General features: G+C 40.5%; 1 protein-coding gene across 1 annotated transcript; it reads left to right on the plus strand.

Moving 5' to 3' along the window:
- Nucleotides 1-940: 940 nt before the first annotated feature.
- Nucleotides 941-17,262, plus strand: slc6a11b (solute carrier family 6 member 11b). The gene is made up of 14 exons (XM_028824686.2): nt 941-1,370; nt 2,486-2,620; nt 2,741-2,881; nt 3,116-3,197; nt 4,294-4,426; nt 6,832-6,966; nt 13,279-13,382; nt 13,580-13,704; nt 14,260-14,372; nt 15,222-15,359; nt 15,664-15,766; nt 15,883-15,983; nt 16,100-16,270; nt 16,362-17,262. Exons 1-14 carry the CDS (start codon nt 1,151-1,153, stop codon nt 16,512-16,514), a joined length of 1,854 nt encoding a protein of 617 aa, XP_028680519.1. The 5' UTR covers nt 941-1,150; the 3' UTR covers nt 16,515-17,262.
- The last annotated feature ends 437 nt before the right edge of the window (nt 17,263-17,699 follow it).

The raw sequence follows: 17,699 nt of genomic DNA on the forward strand, positions 1-17,699 counted from the left end.
AATATTACTGTTGTACTATTGTATTGTTTCGAGGATTACTTGAGTTCTGTTCTGTGTATTGTATTGTATTTACTCCATTTTTTGACACCCTCTGCATGCTCAACCTGTCCGACAAAGGGGTCCTTCTCTTTGAAAAACCTTTCACAAGAGTTTTTTTTTTTTTATTTTTCCCATACAAGTTTTTTTTGGGGAGTTTTTTCTTGTCATCTTAGGGAGTCAATGCTGGGGGCCATCAAAAAACAGGGCCTGTTAAAGCCCATTGCTGCACTCCTTGTGTGATTTTGAGCTACATAAAAATAAATTGTGTTGCATTGTATTGTATTCTCTAGGTTTACACCAAGCCAGTTGGGATGAGAGCATGTTTTTAGTAACAAAAGTGCCAAAGGCAAGGTTCCACTGTTATGTCAAAAGCAAAAGTAGACTTAGCATTTGGACAGCATTAACATAAGGACCAGTACACACCCAATAATTCTTGCACAAGAGGAATTCCCCAAAGTCAAATAAGTGAAGAGGCTCTTGTTGCAAGAGTTAAGCTGCATCCTTTTGGTACAGGCATGTAGGTGGGGGCAACCAAAAAGCATATTACAGCTCTGTTAATGTCTTCCTTACTGGACTTCTTACTAACTCCCATATATAAACAGTGAGCCAGTAGGCATCTGTTGGAAGAGAATGGGAATACTGGACTAGTGGAAAGGTACATTTACACGTGGTTCTGATTAAATAGTGTATTTTATTTATAAAGTATACTGTGGACAGTTTCTCTGTGGTCTCTCTGTCCACCAGCTTTGATACAAAACCAGCACTAAGGATTCCAGTCAAAAAACAACATTTCTTGGTGCATCGTGCAAGAAAAAACGTTTCCAATTAGAAGTCCGTTGATGAGCGCGTATCCGTGAGCAAATGGGTGGACAGAGTAAACAAGGAGCAAATTAGCTTAGGGTGGTGATTGAGGACAGTTGTCTATTGCGGCTACACTTTCAGAAAGGGGCAGAAAAAGACAAAGTGGACAAAGTACAGGCAAATTCCAGCTGTCCACTACGCAGCCGTTTTCGGAAGCAGGCGCGCTTCATGTAAATGAAGCGCGAGGGCGCGCTGCGCGGGATCGCGCTTCTCTGACACGGAGCTTCTTTCCCAAGGCTGGCAGAGCGTCATGACAGCTGAAAAGAGCATCCCGGTAATCAATGGGAAGGCAGAAGATGACATGGATCCCGAGGCGCTCGGCGCGACTTCTCTGCGCAGCAACGACAAGAAAGTGAATGAGAGGGGCCAGTGGAACAACAAGGTGGAGTTTGTCTTATCCGTGGCTGGCGAGATCATCGGTCTGGGCAACGTCTGGAGGTTCCCGTACCTGTGCTACAAGAACGGCGGGGGTGAGTTTCTGAGAAGACATGAGAGTGAGACGAGTGTGTGCACACAAGCGAAACAAAGGATTGAGGAGTGCTGGTATTTACGCGCGTTTATTCCTAGAAAGATACACGCTTGGACATTGGAGTGCGTGTGTCTCATATGGTGTAGGCGAAAGTCTGTGCGTGACACGGAGGTGTTGTGTATGCTGTGCTTTGTCCAGAGCTGTAGGAACACCGACAGTGACTCTAATGTGCAGGGCGAGGTGGTGTGTCAGAATGTTTGCTGTGACATAATGACAAGGCGGTACGAATATAAGCTTTCAGGAAAGTCATTCATCCGCTCTTCTGTGTGTGAATGCAGAATAGAAACAAGAAACAGTTTCAAGTGGACCCAGAAATGACGTTTTGTGGAAATATTGAAAGGAGAACAATGAATAAGAATGTTAGCCTGTAATTATGAGTACACACTGAATTAGTTCAGGTCCTGCTGGTGTCCAAACTTGACCCTTCTCTGAAGATACCCCTCAAGTGCCAGTGCGTTTGAGGATTGGGGTATTTAGTCAAAGGTTTCAAACTTAAACCATTTTTTTAGGGTTCCAGCTGAGCTGAGTTGTGGTGCTTAAACTTTTCTTGCTAAAGTACTTCAGTAGCAGTTCAATTGTCGTTTCCTGATTCTTCATTGGTTCAGATGCAGTTCACCAAGTTTCAGAGGTATTTCTTCTATTGCAGTTGAACTGATGTTGTTCACTATTTACTGTTTCCATTCACCATTTCCAAGCAGCAGTTCTTCAGTTGGTTGCATCTCTAAGTTTTTAGTTATTTATACGTAGCTCTCTAGATTAAAATTTTATTGTAAATATCTTGATGCAGTTATCCGAGTGCATGATTACAGACATACGTCTCTGGCGGCAGTGTTTCTGCAGGTATGTTTCATTCAGCTATTTTGGATATGGTATTTCAGTTGCAGTTCTTTGCTTATAGTGGATGGGTTCATTCTCTATTTTCACTTCTTTGGAATTGATGTTCCTGTCACAGTTCTCTGCTTGGGTCAATGATTGGTAGCAGCTTTCACTGTTTGCCATAAGTTCACTAGCTGCATTGGACATCTTTCCTTCTAACTGATTCTGACTGCCTTCTAGGTGCTTTCCTCATTCCCTATGTCATATTCTTTATTTGCTGTGGAATTCCTGTATTTTTCCTGGAGACGGCTTTGGGACAGTTCACCAGTGAGGGTGGCATTACATGCTGGAGAAAAGTATGCCCACTCTTTGAAGGCAAGCTACTTGTATTTGTCTGAAGTAGTTCTGCTTTTGTCTTTGACTAGGTGCCTTATGAGCAAAGGTGCCTGATAGCCACATCTACAGTAAATCTTTATGTCCTATTTGGTTTTGCAGGAATTGGATATGCTACACAAGTCATTGAGGCGCATCTAAATGTTTATTATGTGATCATTCTGGCTTGGGCAATCTTTTACCTTTTCAATTGCTTCACAAAGGAACTGCCTTGGGCAACATGTGGTCATGAATGGAATACAGGTATGCTTTAAGGGTAAATGTAATCTACAAAGATTCATTAATGCAGCAGTGTTACTCTACTTGATCCAGGTGTCTTGTCTTAATCTGGTTCCCAGTTTCCCCAGTTAACACTTCCTCTGACACTTTTCATGTATACGAACATTTACACAGTGTCCTGTGTTTTTAGAAGCTGAAAACTTAGAGTTTTGCCAAAGTATTTCTGAAAACTGAAGAAATTTTCTTATGCCCTCTCAGAAAACTGTCAAGAATTTGACAAAGTGAATGCCAGCAACTGCAGTTTTGCTAATGCAACCTCTCCAGTGATTGAATTCTGGGAGTAAGTATATCGCTCGGGGATATAGGTGCCAGCTGAGGAAGATACTGGCAATCTCAGGGTGCTTTCTGCAGCATGTAATGGGCAGGGTGATGTTTGTTTCGCAGAAATTTTACATCAGCTACATTATTCAGAATTTATTTTAGATAAGGATTTTTATATCAGGTGTGTTGCTTTGACCTCTCAAATCCAGTGTGTTGTTCTTCCTCAAAAGTTACCTAATCTCCAGTTGAACCAGTTAGACCAGTAGCCAGTTTAAGAGATGTGTCATGCTTTGGTACTGTAAAGGGCTAGGCCCCCCTGCAGGTGAATTCATGCGAGGCAATATGGACTCTGGACAAGTTTTTTTTTGTGTTACTGCTACTAATTCATAATAAGCTTTGCTTTGCCAGCTCAATCCCAGCTGGCAGGGACTGCAAGCAACAGTCCTGTCATAAAGTCCAAGTCAGCCAATTAATGAATGACGCCACTAATTAGTAGTCCTGTTGGCATGACAGGCTTTACAAGGGTACCACTGTGGCCAAACTCAGTTGAGCATCTTGTACATAAGCCAAAGCTGGGAATGTCTGCAACTTTCTTGGATGTTAGCTCAGCTGACCAAGTACAGAATGTGGTCATCTGCCCCCTGCTGACTACTACTGGGTTTTTAGACTAATACAAGCTGGATACAATGTTCTCCCATGCTACTGCAGTGCTGTTGTCTGCTTCCGGTTAACACTGAATTCAGTATGGTGTGTGAGGAATAGTTACCATTATTGGGTAAATATTATCCAGTAAATGCCAACAGCAGGTGGTACACCTAACTAAAAATACATGAGTCTAATTTAAAAATATGTGGTTTTGAAAAAAGTAATGATTCTGCAGTGCTGAAAAAGGGATGTTGGGATGGTTTCTCTGATAAATATCTTTTTTGTCTTTTTGTGTCATTTTTGTTTCTTGCCAATAAGGTGCTACACAGAGTAAAAATGGTCTGTTTCATTAAAATATATCACATTTTCATTCAGAAATGTGAATTAAATTTAGATAACAGGAACACATTGAATAAAGCAATGTCTTTGCGTATGTGTGTTCCTTGCTGTCTCCTCATCTTGGTGTCCAGGCGCAGAGTACTTGGCATCTCCAGTGGAATTGAGCACATTGGAAACTTACGATGGGAGCTGGCACTCTGCCTCCTCTTGGCTTGGACAGTGTGCTATTTTTGCATCTGGAAGGGCACACGGTCTACGGGAAAGGTAAGAGTGCAGAAGAGTGAGTATGAGCAATACCCAATCTGAATGGCAAAAAACAAACATACTTTATATTACATAACACTTTTTAAGAGTGATTACCCCCTTGTAGTATTTCATGGCATGTTTGCTTACACATGTCTGCTATTGGAGCAGTGACAAGTAGAGTAAAATTGTCCTTACTCAAAAGATTGTAAAGGACTTTTGGGGTCACAAAGAGAATCACTGCCCTAAAACTTAGTCAAAAGCCATGCTGACTTGTAGGGACTGCCCTGTGCTATCTCCGTGGTACTGCTTAATGACTGGATGGGCACTGTTCAGTTATGTGGATGGCTCAGCTAAAACCTGTAAGATTGCATAAGGTACATTTTATCTAGAATATACAAAAAATGAAGAAAACACTAGATTAGACTCTTGTGCGGTAAAATAAAGTGTAACCTAAGCAACAGCAACAACTGGAAAAGAGTGCGGCTGAATATAATTCAGTACAAATGTCTGGCTTCTTGATGACCCATGGTGCTTCAGTCAGCACTGCATTCAAGATGATAGATGGTAATGTCATTTTGCAGCAAGGGTCTTTACATTCTGAAGGTCCTTTTGAAATTCAAAACAAGAAAATTCCAAAATTCATTCTATGTTGATGTAATTTATATTGTATAGAGTGTCTTAAGTGATAGGCAAATAGCAAAATTATTAATATTGGAGTGACACAGATAACGTTGAAAAGTAGCTTCACCATGCATGAGAAAGAGCAAACAGATTACAGACACATGATAGCACAGACACATTTAAAAATCTCAACAAGTGACACCAGGCTAAAAAAGAGTATTGAGGTGTCAGTGCAAATGTTTCCTTTGCCCAGGTGAGGCAACCCCTAGGTTGTGTTTTCTCTTCAGGGTTAACAAGACAGCCACTGGGAACAGACATTAAGTAAAAGACTTTCAGGAAATGTTTTACGGCTGCTTTTGATGGTGCGCCTCAAGAGGAATTCAGTGGAGAACAAAGGCACTCCCCACTCTCGCTCTACCTTTGCCCTTTTTTCCCAACATCCTTTGCATTGTAAACACTTTGCTCCCTCTGCCAGCCGCTCACTAGCCTTCTTCTGAATAAGTCTTATGGATTCAATGAGGCATAAAAGAAGCGGTGAAGAAAGGACAAGAGATGTGTGAAGAAAAAGGCAGGAAGAGGAGCCGGGCAGCAGCCATGAGATGTGCTGAAGTGGCTTTTGTTCCAGTGTGGGGGCCGCCTGACATTGATTTGTGTATTCAGAGGGAAAGTGGAGCGTTCATGAGGTGCATGCAGAGTGCCAGCCGTGCCATTCAGAGAGGACTCGCTATGGTGACAGACTCCCCCCCCCACCCCCCCCCTCCCCAAATTGCCACATGTGTGCCAGGCAGTCTCTCCCATGAGATATTCGCAATCCTCTGGTCAGCACCAAGTCACGTCTGACCCTTACTCACAGATGCTCAGTAGGCCTCATTTTGACATAGAGCAGATTAGATATACCTACAAGACATCTGTTGCTTCTGGTCAAATGCTGTGTAGAGCAGCCAGTTGACATTGAGCCCAATATTTCTAAAGACATTATGTCCCATAGGGCAAGCTGACTGCTTTTCAGTAATTCCAAATTTATATTGCTCTCTAGATTCAACTGATTGTTTTGCAATAGATAGTTTTACATACTATTCGATAGATCTAGTTGTTACCATCCGTTAGATTAAGGGGAATACAGTATGGTAGATTATGTTGTTCAAAGCATGCTGATCTCATAAAAGAACTTCACAGTCTGTGCATTTAATTATTATAGTGGAGATCTAGACAATTTGTTGTGTAGTAGATCCAGTTGGTTGTTTCCCATTGGTTCATCAAGGTTGGTCCAACAGATTTTAAAAATTGCTGCCAGGCAGATTTCATGAAACTTTGCCAGCTGCAGGCCTGTAAATGAAGCCAAACACTGTTTAATAGATCCAAGCAATAGCTTCAGCTAGGATACATGTAAGCATTTTTGCAATTTAAACCGACTGCTGTCCAGCTATGTCTAATTGTACACATTTGATATGCCTAATTTCCACCAAGTGCAGCTCTATAGATCAAATAGACTTGTTCTCTACATCCAGTTGCAAGCTTATCTGCTTTCCACTGCTTTGTGCCACCAAGTTGCTTTTTGAACTCATAATCCCAGCACCTGGCAAAAAGAATTGTTTGTGAACATCAAGCTGACAGGCATGTTGAGTTAAGTGCTTGGCTGTATTTTTATAAACCACTGCAGCCAAAGGATGTGTAGAGTCTGGCTATGCCACCAGGAGAGGGCAGGGTGGTACTGCAGTCCTGTTTCTGTGTAATGCGAAGTTGTATATTTGTCAGTTTGCATGAGCAGCTTGTTAACTTTGCCTCTTCATTGTTATACATAGGTAGTGTACGTGACAGCCACATTTCCTTATGTGATGCTGGTGATCTTGTTGATTCGAGGAGTGACCTTGCCTGGTGCAGCAGAAGGAATAAAATTCTACTTATATCCAGATATTTCTCGACTCTCAGACCCTCAGGTAGGCATTTCTTAATATCATTATGGTTACTAGCTGGTTTGACATGGCAGTACTGTTGGTGTGCTCATTCTAGGCCTGATGCTTTTCCGATTTTTGCAGCCCCCTTTTCACAGTTCTTACTTCACTGTATATATAATGATAGCCAGTGTCAGGCTACTTGGGATGCTGCTGCCTTCTTTGCCTCGGTATTGCTCTGCGTCACTCACTCATTTCTGAAGCCAATAACTCTCAGTGAAGTTAGAAAAAAAGGCAGCTTGCTAGCACTGCACCTACTTTGTGCCTCTTCCATTAGCTTAGCACTCGATGACCAATGACCACTCCAATTCTGCTTGTACTGTGCCAGAGTACTGACCCTGGATTACTGTGCACAACCAAGACCCTTGAGTTTCAATTCATGCCTCAAGAACAGACCCACAATGTCAGCGTAATCTGTGGTTTGAGTGCATAGATAGACTGGCATGTGTGGACACATTTTCAATATAAATAATTACTCACTTCCTTCCTTGGGGCTTCATACTCTCTCTCTTTGCTTTAATTAACTAAATTAGCTGAGAATCGTCATTAGGAGTTGTTTCATTAATGAGATAATCGCTTGTAACTCAGCTGCCTGTATGAGAAATGCATTTCAGAATCATTTTCAATTAGTCTTGCACTTTCAGATATGTTAATCAGAAAAAGAAAAAATATTTCCATTTGCATAATAAATAATGGAAGCAGCACATCAGTGTGAAGCAGGGTCAGGCTAACGTGCAAGCTTAGGCTGATTAACAGGCAAAGCTGACAGGCAATATTGGCGGAGTTAAAGTTGAGCATGCGTGCATATATGGCAATCTGCACTCTACAGTATGTGAATCTTGGAAAGTGAATATATGTCTGTGTGCAACTGAATGCTCAACATTCAGTTTCTATCTCAAAGTTGCATTTCTGACTTTCTTTTTAGCTTGGATGGGGAATTAATTGTTAATCATTTTCAAACTGTTTTCTTGGTAAGTGTGCCTACGTTATCACTGCAGCTGCACGTATCTCTGTCTCTGCATGAGGTGTTTCTAAAACCAATGAACAAATTTAAAAGATTCTTTTTTATGGTAGAGATTAGATCATCCAATTTTGATTTTTAAAAAGATATTGTAAGTTCACAAAATTATGTATCAAACCATCCATTCACCAATCTATTTTTGCACTCTCTTATCCCAATCTAGTGTCCTAGAAGGCAAAAGTCTATCTTGGCAGGATAGAGCACAAGACATGAAGTAAAGACTTGAATGAGATTCCAGTCCATTACTGTGCGCACTCACTCAAATATTCATCTTCACTGATACTGGGGAAATAAATACAGTATATCTTTAGAATGTGGGAAGAAAACTGTTCTACCTGAAGAAAACCAACATGAACACAAACAAATTGTATAAAGTCCACACAGACACACTGTAGTATATAAAAAGAAAGTTATAGTGGCAGTGTGATTTTAGTTATTCAATACCAGTAACAGCACACTGCACGATAACGTGCAGTGAATACACTTGACTTGAGCATTCATGGCTTTCATATTCTCTCTGTCTGTCTCTCTGTACATTTAGCATTCGTTTGCTCAGAGGCTGATGCACTTGCTACTTCCTGGGCAGCTTTTCTTTTCTCCACCCTAGCGGACCAATTCTTCTCTTCTTTAGTCTGCATATTTTTGCACTAAAATTGATTAAGTCAGTGTTTGTGTTGCAATTACTTAGTACATTTTCCTTAATTTTTCACTTAAGCTGGCACTTAAGTCTTCAATCTGCCTCAAGAATGATTTAGGATATGAAGAGGTTGGGGAAGTGACTGCGAAGATGGAAGGGATGAGAACGGCGCCTGTACACATGTGCTGTATGGCTGCCCTGCTGGCTGCTGCCGAGAGTTAACTCTAAAATAAAATAAAAATAAAAAAAGGAATAACCTTGGAGGTCAATCATCACTCTGAAAGCTGATAGTAGATGTCACATAGTATACTGTATGGGTACCAAACTTCAGACCAATAGGTCAAATAGTTTGCGAGCTACAGGTGATTTAAAATCCTGGACAGACAAACAAACAGCCATGGTAGTGTATTATATAAGAAGATCCAGTACTAGCACTGGGAGCAACATTGGTCCTTACCATGCTACCAGCTATGCTCCCTTTCAGACACACATTGGATTTCTGATTGGTTGGCAGCTTTGTTCATTAATAGATGTAATGTGACAAAGTATTTTAAAAAGCCATGTTTTACTCTTAATTATAAAGTTGTCACTTCTTTATACAGAAAAGTTGTTATGTAACCTGTTTTTATATTTGAAGTTTTATATGTATAACTTTGCATAATTATTAGCGCAACTTTTTGTTTGTGGTTTTGACCGAAAAGATGTAAGAAAGGTTTTGACAAGAACTGGCCATTCAGCCCTATCTTAGTCATCAATATCTATTTACATTACATATTTAAAAAAAAAAATCATGTTATGATTTGAAAGTGCCCAAAGCAGAACTTAACTGGCTGGGAACTTATTGTATGTATCTGTTGTTTTTTGTGTGAAAGTGTACCTTTTAAAGTTTGTATAAAATTTAGCCATAACCAACGTCCATTTGTCTCCAGTTTTCTCACTGAAGAATTAATTATAATATAACAGTTGGCATCCACTGTACTAATTCCATTCATAATTTTCAAAAGCGCTATCATGCTTCCTCTTAACAAAAATTCAACTCTTTCTATCTGTACTTTTAGCTCATACGCTGCTGTCATGGAATCAGTTTAATAGTTTATTTTTGGACTTCAAACAGTACTATTTTAATATGTCATATGGATCAATGTAGATATTATAGGTCTCTTTGATTCTGATTATGTGTGTAAGGACAGGTTAGAATAGTTATGTGGAGACAGGTTTTGTGCAAAAAACTACTTTATTTCATGGACATTACCAACAGAAGAAGAGAATATTGTGTTTGTCACAAATTGAGAAATATAAGATATGCTTCTGCTTTAATTTAGCATTTTTGTTTTATTGCATTTTGTACAATGTGACAGGGTGATACTGTAGTTGGCACTGATGTTTCATGGTTTCAGCATCCTGACTTTGAACCCTAGGCTGAGTCATAGGTTCTGTGGATTACTTATTCTCCCTTTGTCTACGTCAGTTATTCTCCCATATCCCCAAAGACATGCACGTTAGCTTATATAGTGATTCTAACTCAAAGTGTGGGTGAGTGTATGTGACCTGAGATGTCCAGTGTTATTTCCTGTCCAGCACCCATATTTGCTTGGACTGTCTCTGGGTCCTGCTCTCTTGTATCAGAATAAGCAGGTTTAAGAATTTATATAAGCATGTTGTGCTTATTTCTAGAATACCACTATTATAATAGTCTGATATGAATTCCCAATGTGCAGTGCAGTTTAGACTGGGGATTAAGTATGTCTAAGTGAATGTGTGTTTTCCTGGTTCTCAATGAGCATATTTCTGTTCATAACTAGCTATGGATACAAACAAAATTGCAACCTCTGCCCTTGCCTAAAAGCAATTCAGAGTAATCTCCCTACTCATTTTTGAACTGTTTAGGACCCAGAATTTGCAGGCAAGGGATGTACAAATTCCTCACTCAGGTATTTCACCTTTTAAGAGAATTCACCCTGAAATGTGGAATTGTATGTATGAAATAAGGGGTTATTGTATATGAAAATACATTGAAATTATTTTGGAATACCAAAAAACTGTGTTTTTCAAGGCTTATGAATTAGAAAAATCTCTAGTCTGCAATTTCCACTGTCCTTTCTTACCTCACTTCTGCAAAATGGGCCATTAATCTTGAGGTCACATTTAAACTCAATGCTACATCTGGTGCTAAATGAAAATGGATTGGTTTATGAAAATGTAGTCCTATGAACTCTGATAATGCAAAGAAAAATATACCACCTCTTTCAAGAAGGATTGAACCATGTACTTTTCTGGGTTGGCATTTTTGATTTTACCACATGACATTCAGCTGTTCTCGATCTCTGAGTGCCTTGGCACTGGAACACGGGATTAGGAAAGAGTGAAATAAGGCTTTGTGAACAATAGACAATAAACTCCAGTGTCCCCAGTTACTGTGCTAAGGGGCCACAGTTCCCAGGGTGATGGTTATGGAAAAATAGGGGGGAGGTGATGTAAGAAATATAGAAATCATGGGGGGGGGGGGGGGGGGGGAGGGGGGGGGGCTTGGGGTCACTGTTCTGGATCATGACATCTATTTAGGGGGGTCTTATTTATTTCAGCCATCTCATTTCTCCTAGCCATATCTGATCTGTTTATACAAGAATCTTTATTTCATATAGTGCCTTATGAAAACGTTATGAAAACGTGCTTCTCAGGATGGGGAACAAGGGCCAGGCAAGGCAGGTAAATATTTGTATCAAACAGTAGAGACAGGAAAAGTATAGAGAAAGGAGAAGGCTGAAACTTGTAGAATAGTGCTAGCATGTATGTTCACCAAGGCTCAGAGCTAGATGTTAGTAAATTGGCATCAGTTTATTGGTTGTGATTGGTGAGATGTATGAGGATGGCCACCAGAGGCACTGCAGGTTCAGCATCTCTACACACTGACTTGCGCTGTCGGCAAACACAGCACTCGAGCCTCATTCAAACCCCCCAATGAATAAATTCATTCAAGGCGCCTTTCAATAACATTAGCAGAAGGTAGGGAAGCAAGAGCCTAGCAACCCAGAGAAATTCCCAGGAGGGGTGAAAAGGAAGTGATTTTTCTGTAATTCTTCACTTCCACAAAGCCTCTTGTCAGGTAGACGTGAAAACACAGCTGGTCTTCAAAGCTGCTGGAAGCTGTCCGATCAGGTCTCGCATTCAAGTGACACTTACAATATTGCCTTATAGCATATGCCAGTAAGTCTAGTCAGCTCCCAGCCAGTGATTAACAAATACATGGGCATATGTCTATCAGTGACCTGGACATACCATTGCATCTGACTGAAACTGCTTACAGTACATCTTCTGAATGTCCATATTTTTATGGTTATTCTCCCTTAGTCACTTCTTGCATGTATGTGTTTTCTGTCCAAGCTAATTCTGAAAATTGTCATTTCTTCACCAGTCATCTCAGTAGTCACTTGCCTGTAAAGTTCTCACAGTGATCACTCACTCACTCTGTTTCCACATACTGCATTAATCACTTCCTCAGCTTTCTAGCATTGCTCTAATGGTCACTTATTAACTTTGGCTATTGATCATTGTTACATATTGGGCTCTCTTCAAAGTTTATGTACTCATCTTCAACTCTCATAGGACTCATCATGCATGTAAGCATTTGTTTTACACTTTACCTCCATGTCCTGTGTATAATGGGGATGCCCATAGGTCTCAAAGGATACTATATGGGACAGAGGGGTCTTTACATTGAAATGGGCAGGTCTTTACACCTTCATTGTGACTGAAACTCCCAGCTGGCCAGTGGATATTAGCTCTGGCAGCAGCTGAAATGAGGGCATGAGAAGCCATTAATCATTTGAGTGGTGACAGAAGGAGGGTCAGCATGTAGTGAAACAGCCAAATGAACATCAGTACACAAAAGAAGCAAAACAGGTCTGAGCAAGAGGAAAGTCACACAAGTCTCCTGGGAGACGAGGCGAGGAGGCAAACAGCGCTACTTGTCAACTGTTCCCCACTAAATGAGATTAGTGCTTCTTGGCTTGTGTGGGGGTGTTTGAAAAACCACCTGCAAGTCAGCCGAGACAGCTTCTGGGGGCTCTTGGGGGCTTCCCAGAATGCTCTACTCTTTTTGTGCACTCCTGTTGGCTGTGAAAGCCAGTTATTGATTGAATAAGGCCACCAATGGTGTCATTTGTCTGTCCTCTCCTCCATATATATCCATCCTATGTGTCTTCTTATGCCATCCTCATATGTCACCCATTTCACCAGTGTATCTGCCCATCAAATGCACCCACCCAATAACCTGTAAATTTCTGAATATTTAGCCATTTATGTATCCAGACCCCTTGCTCAAAAAGTCCTGTCCTGCTCATGTCACACACCTAACCACTTGCCCAATCTGTTCACTCATCACATCAACAGTTCATATATTACTACTGCAGTTTCTCCACCCAGGCCAGTTGTTCATCCTGTCCAACTACTGATTCCCAGTCTAAACTTCCCAGACTCATAGCTAGGCTGCTTAACTGTTACCGCCACTCTCCAATTTATTAATCATTGTTTGTACGCTCCAGTCATTCATCATCCATTTAAACCATTTCTGTAATCATAAAAGTAGGAACTTTGCCTACTGTGCTACTACATATACTCAACTTTGCCTCCTTTCCTGCAGGTGTGGGTGGATGCAGGCACACAGATCTTCTTCTCTTATGCCATTTGCCTTGGCTGTCTCACGGCTTTGGGCAGTTACAACAGTTATAACAACAACTGCTACAGGTAGGCATGGTCCACCCTGGCACTATTGGGTTTAGTGTTTCAAGGTTAGCACGTGGTAGAAAGAAGGAGGAAAAAATATTCACAGCCAAGCTACAAGACAAGCATTTGTAGTCAAAGACAAGGTGACACTTGGAAAACTGTCAGGTAGCATTGTGTTTCTCACAGCTTATTTTTCTCTGTGCTTAACTTTTTCACAGGGACTGCATCGTGCTGTGCTGTCTGAACAGTGGCACCAGCTTTGTGGCTGGTTTTGCCATTTTCTCCGTCTTAGGTTTTATGGCATCTGAGCAAAATGTTCCCATTGCAGCTGTGGCTGAGTCAGGTGAGATTCAAGGCTTTAGGATTACTCATACTGGGTGAAATGCAAATAAAACATCCTGTTGGAGAAGAGAGGGGTAACAATGTTCATCTTAGTGCAAATTGTACAGGGTTATAGCGTAAGCTAATTAATTTACCATTGCACTTGACCTTACCTCTTCCAACTTGGTAATATCACCATGCCTGATTTTTTCCCATTATGGTACCAACTCTGCACAACCTCTGTTTCCCATCTTGGAGACAGAACAGAATGTTTGACAACTCTGTCTGTTTCCTTTCTTCCTTTAATTGTACTTCTTGGACATACTTGGTTAACTGTGGCCCTTGCTAGGACAAAGATATTCATTCTACTATCTACTGCATCAGTGAGCTAGTAAAACTGTTTTTTCAGAGACTTAATTATACAGCAAGTATTACTAGTGAGATGAAATAATGAATGGGCAGATGGTGGGATTCTATGTTTCTGTTTAAGATCAAATTGTGCCCGCTTCTTTGATAAACTTTGGACCACTTATTACAATGACACTTGTATTATTCTTTAATTGTTTACTTTCCACAGGTCCTGGTCTAGCATTCATTGCCTACCCCAAAGCAGTGACCATGATGCCACTGCCACCTGTTTGGGCAGCTCTTTTTTTCATGATGCTGATCTTCCTTGGGCTGGACAGTCAGGTGCGTTCTTTTCCTTAGCTGTTACTAGCTATTTTGTTTAAACACTGGGGAATGCCAGATGTTTTTCTAAAGCTGCTCACAGTGGAAGTTGGCAGTCACCCTGACCAGTGGATGCTCACTCACAATTATTAATTTATGGGCCATTCTGGATCATTACATTGAATCTGATCCTTCTTTCATTCATTCAATGTGACCTTATGGTGGCTCACCCCAAGTCCTTCTCTCTTCTTATGACACCACATTTTAACATTTGCCATGCTTAGTCACTATAATATCCAAAAAACCTTTATCATCTCACATCCCAAATCAGCCTTATTTTTACTCCTCCCATTCAAGTAAACCATTTTCATGTCAAGTCACTCAGACCACTCACAATTCCATTTAGATTGCTCTTTCTAATGCAGAACCACTATGGTCATTCTTTCATGTGCCACTTTGTTTCACCTTGTCCTTACAGAAACTAAGTATCTCTGCCTTAGTGACTTTTTTAAACAATGCCTGTCATCCAAGGTCACTCTGACATTGTATGGCCCAATTCAATCTGCCTATGGCAGTTTATTTAAACTTGATATTATACATCACAGGTGCCCCAACATCAACTTGATCACTCTCACCCCATAATACATTAACCTTTCACAACTCATTTCATCCCTCTTACACTTGTAATAACTGTTACTTATTTCAGCTCAGGCCATTCACATGTTTCATATTTGTATGGCTCTAATTTTTCATCACTATGAACTTTCTTACCCAATATTATTCCTACCTGTAAACCTCTATCCCATGTTTATTCCCAAGATAAGCAGAGTCACCTTTAGAGAAATTGTATGTTTTTTTTTTCCTTTTCAGTTTGTTTGTGTTGAGAGTTTGGTCACAGCAGTGGTGGACATGTATCCCAAAATTTTCCGAAGAGGTTACAGAAGAGAGCTACTCATCCTGGCTTTGTCCATCTTCTCATATCTTCTGGGACTAATCATGCTAACTGAGGTAAATATGTAGGGGTTGCTAGTGGTGTCTGGTGCTAGGACGCCTAAGTCCTTTTCAAAGAGTCTTTATAGCAGAATGTAAAACATGTAAGAAGGCAGTCACAATGCCAAAATAGGTGCCCCTAGTGTTAAATTGTCAATTTAAGACATGACATTCTTTAAATGTTGTAAGTAGTAAAATTGAGTGTTGAAAAATTGCCAGTTGCCAAAAGATTTCTAAACACTACCCACTGTTCTTTACTGTCCAGGAACTTACTAGCTAAGTTACATTGCCTTTATGCTCTGACATGTGCTTCTTCTGCCAGGGTGGGATGTATGTCTTTCAGTTGTTTGACGCCTATGCCTCAAGTGGAATGTGTCTGCTGTTTGTTGCAGTTTTTGAATCAATTTGCATAGGATGGGTTTATGGTGAGTCCTCTTTTTGTACTGCTTGTGGTCAGTAGGCTACCCGTAAATGATGGTTACCTAACTTCTGAATTTTGGACAGTCTGTCCCTGTACTGATGCTAAATTCCACTTCTGCAGGTAGTGATAAATTCTATGACAACATTGAAGACATGATTGGCTATCGGCCCATCCCCTTGATCAAGTGGTGCTGGATGTTCCTGACACCAGGGATCTGTGCCGTGAGTCTGACGCCATCTTCTGAACCTGAGAGCCACCCTCATTGAATATCAGCTTTATTTATCTCTCTCTCTCTCTCTTTCTCTCTCTCACCCCCTCTCCACTCTCTGTCTCCTAGAGCATCTTCCTCTTCTTCTTGATAAAATACAAGCCACTGAAATACAATAACGTCTATGTCTACCCAGACTGGGGTTATGGCATTGGCTGGATGATGGCGCTGTCCTCCATGATTTGCATCCCTCTTGGACTAGTAGTTCAAATTTGGCGAACAGAAGGGACCTTTTCTGAGGTGAGAGCTAATCCTCCTTTCCCTGTAATCCTTCCTGATCCTGCTAAGCCAACTCCCTTACAAGTATTGTATTGTTCCCCTGGAAATGCAGAGGTTGAAAAAGCTGACCACCCCATGTGCCGAGCTGAAGATGAGGGGCAAGCTGAGTCGCAGCACATGTCTCTACTCCGTCAACGATTGTGATACCAAAATGAAGGGCGATGGAACAATTGCAACTATCACAGAAAAAGAAACCCACTTTTAGGAAATGTCTGTAGAAACATTTTGCACAAACTTTATTAACCCTTTCATTCTGCTAGAAGATTTAAAAAATGACATCTAACTGTGTAGCAAAAAGTGCATCCGTGCCGTTTGCATTGTTTAGCAATCTCAAAGTGCCCAACTGTGCCAAGCCGTACCAGCTGAGTGTTCAACTTCAGGATGGCAGCTCTTCTCAGTTCTTGTCCCCATGGCTCGCTGGTCGAGCTCCCATACTGCAGTTAGGTGAAGGCACACCAATTCATGTCCAGAGCAAATCTGTTTATTGCTGCCTCATGAGGGCAACAGGACACACACCTCAGCTCTGGTCCCACTTAGTCACAGCTGAGCTAGTAGACTAGACCCCATTAAGTGGTTATACAGAGAAGAGGCCACCAGGGGGCATCATTGAACCATATTTTAACTGTTATGCTTCTAGTAGACCCTACAGACAGTAGGAACTTGCAGTTTTTGTATGGACATGTCATCTGGAGGACTTATGGCATTTTTTAGCTCATAATTTGAGAATTTATTAACTCATTTAACACTTGTACTTTTCTAAAAAAAAAAAAAAAAAAAAAAAGGAATAGTTTTTCTTAGTATTTGTGTACAATTCGTATGAGGTAAAAATTGTGAAAAATCCTATTTCTGCAAAATCTTTTGATATGTAGTAGAAGACTGGTCTGTTTCTCAAATTGTATTACTATTTGCAGGCCACATACTTTTAAAAATAAAATTGGTAAAAGAAATTACAATTCCTGATTGATGCACAAAACTCATTTTGGTCCTGAAAATGTAAAAGACTTTGCTTCACCTTCTGCTCTGTTTTTGATGCTAGCAAGACAGTGATCACTGGCCTAAAACATGTCTCATTATATTGTCTGTTAAATGCAGAGGAGCACAGGAGCTGTATATGGATAAGAATAAACATACAAAAATGTGTTTTATAGAAAGCCAAACACATGTGACACTTTTATAAATTTAGTTCAGTCGTCCAATATTTGTACAGGCAATATATTATATAATTGGGTCAGGGAAACTCAAAAAGATAGCAGTGAAAATACAACTGAAAACATTGTGGTTTATCATATAGCTAGCTCCCTTACTTCTAGGCCTGAATGAGACTAGCATTTCTTTTTTTTTTTTTAAATTTATTTATTAATTTTATTGTAATCATTCCATACAAATAGAT

The sequence above is a fragment of the Erpetoichthys calabaricus genome, chromosome 18 (assembly GCF_900747795.2).
Source record: "Erpetoichthys calabaricus chromosome 18, fErpCal1.3, whole genome shotgun sequence".
NCBI lineage: Eukaryota > Metazoa > Chordata > Cladistia > Polypteriformes > Polypteridae > Erpetoichthys > Erpetoichthys calabaricus.

Bases quoted from the DNA above. Each gene is read 5' to 3' on its own strand.
- slc6a11b (XM_028824686.2), top strand. From the start codon at position 1,151: ATGACAGCTGAAAAGAGCATCCCGGTAATCAATGGGAAGGCAGAAGAT. The intron at 3,198-4,293 runs GTAAGTATATCG...CTTGGTGTCCAG, and splicing joins CCAGTGATTGAATTCTGGGA to GCGCAGAGTACTTGGCATCT. The intron at 14,373-15,221 runs GTGCGTTCTTTT...TTTCCTTTTCAG, and splicing joins TCCTTGGGCTGGACAGTCAG to TTTGTTTGTGTTGAGAGTTT.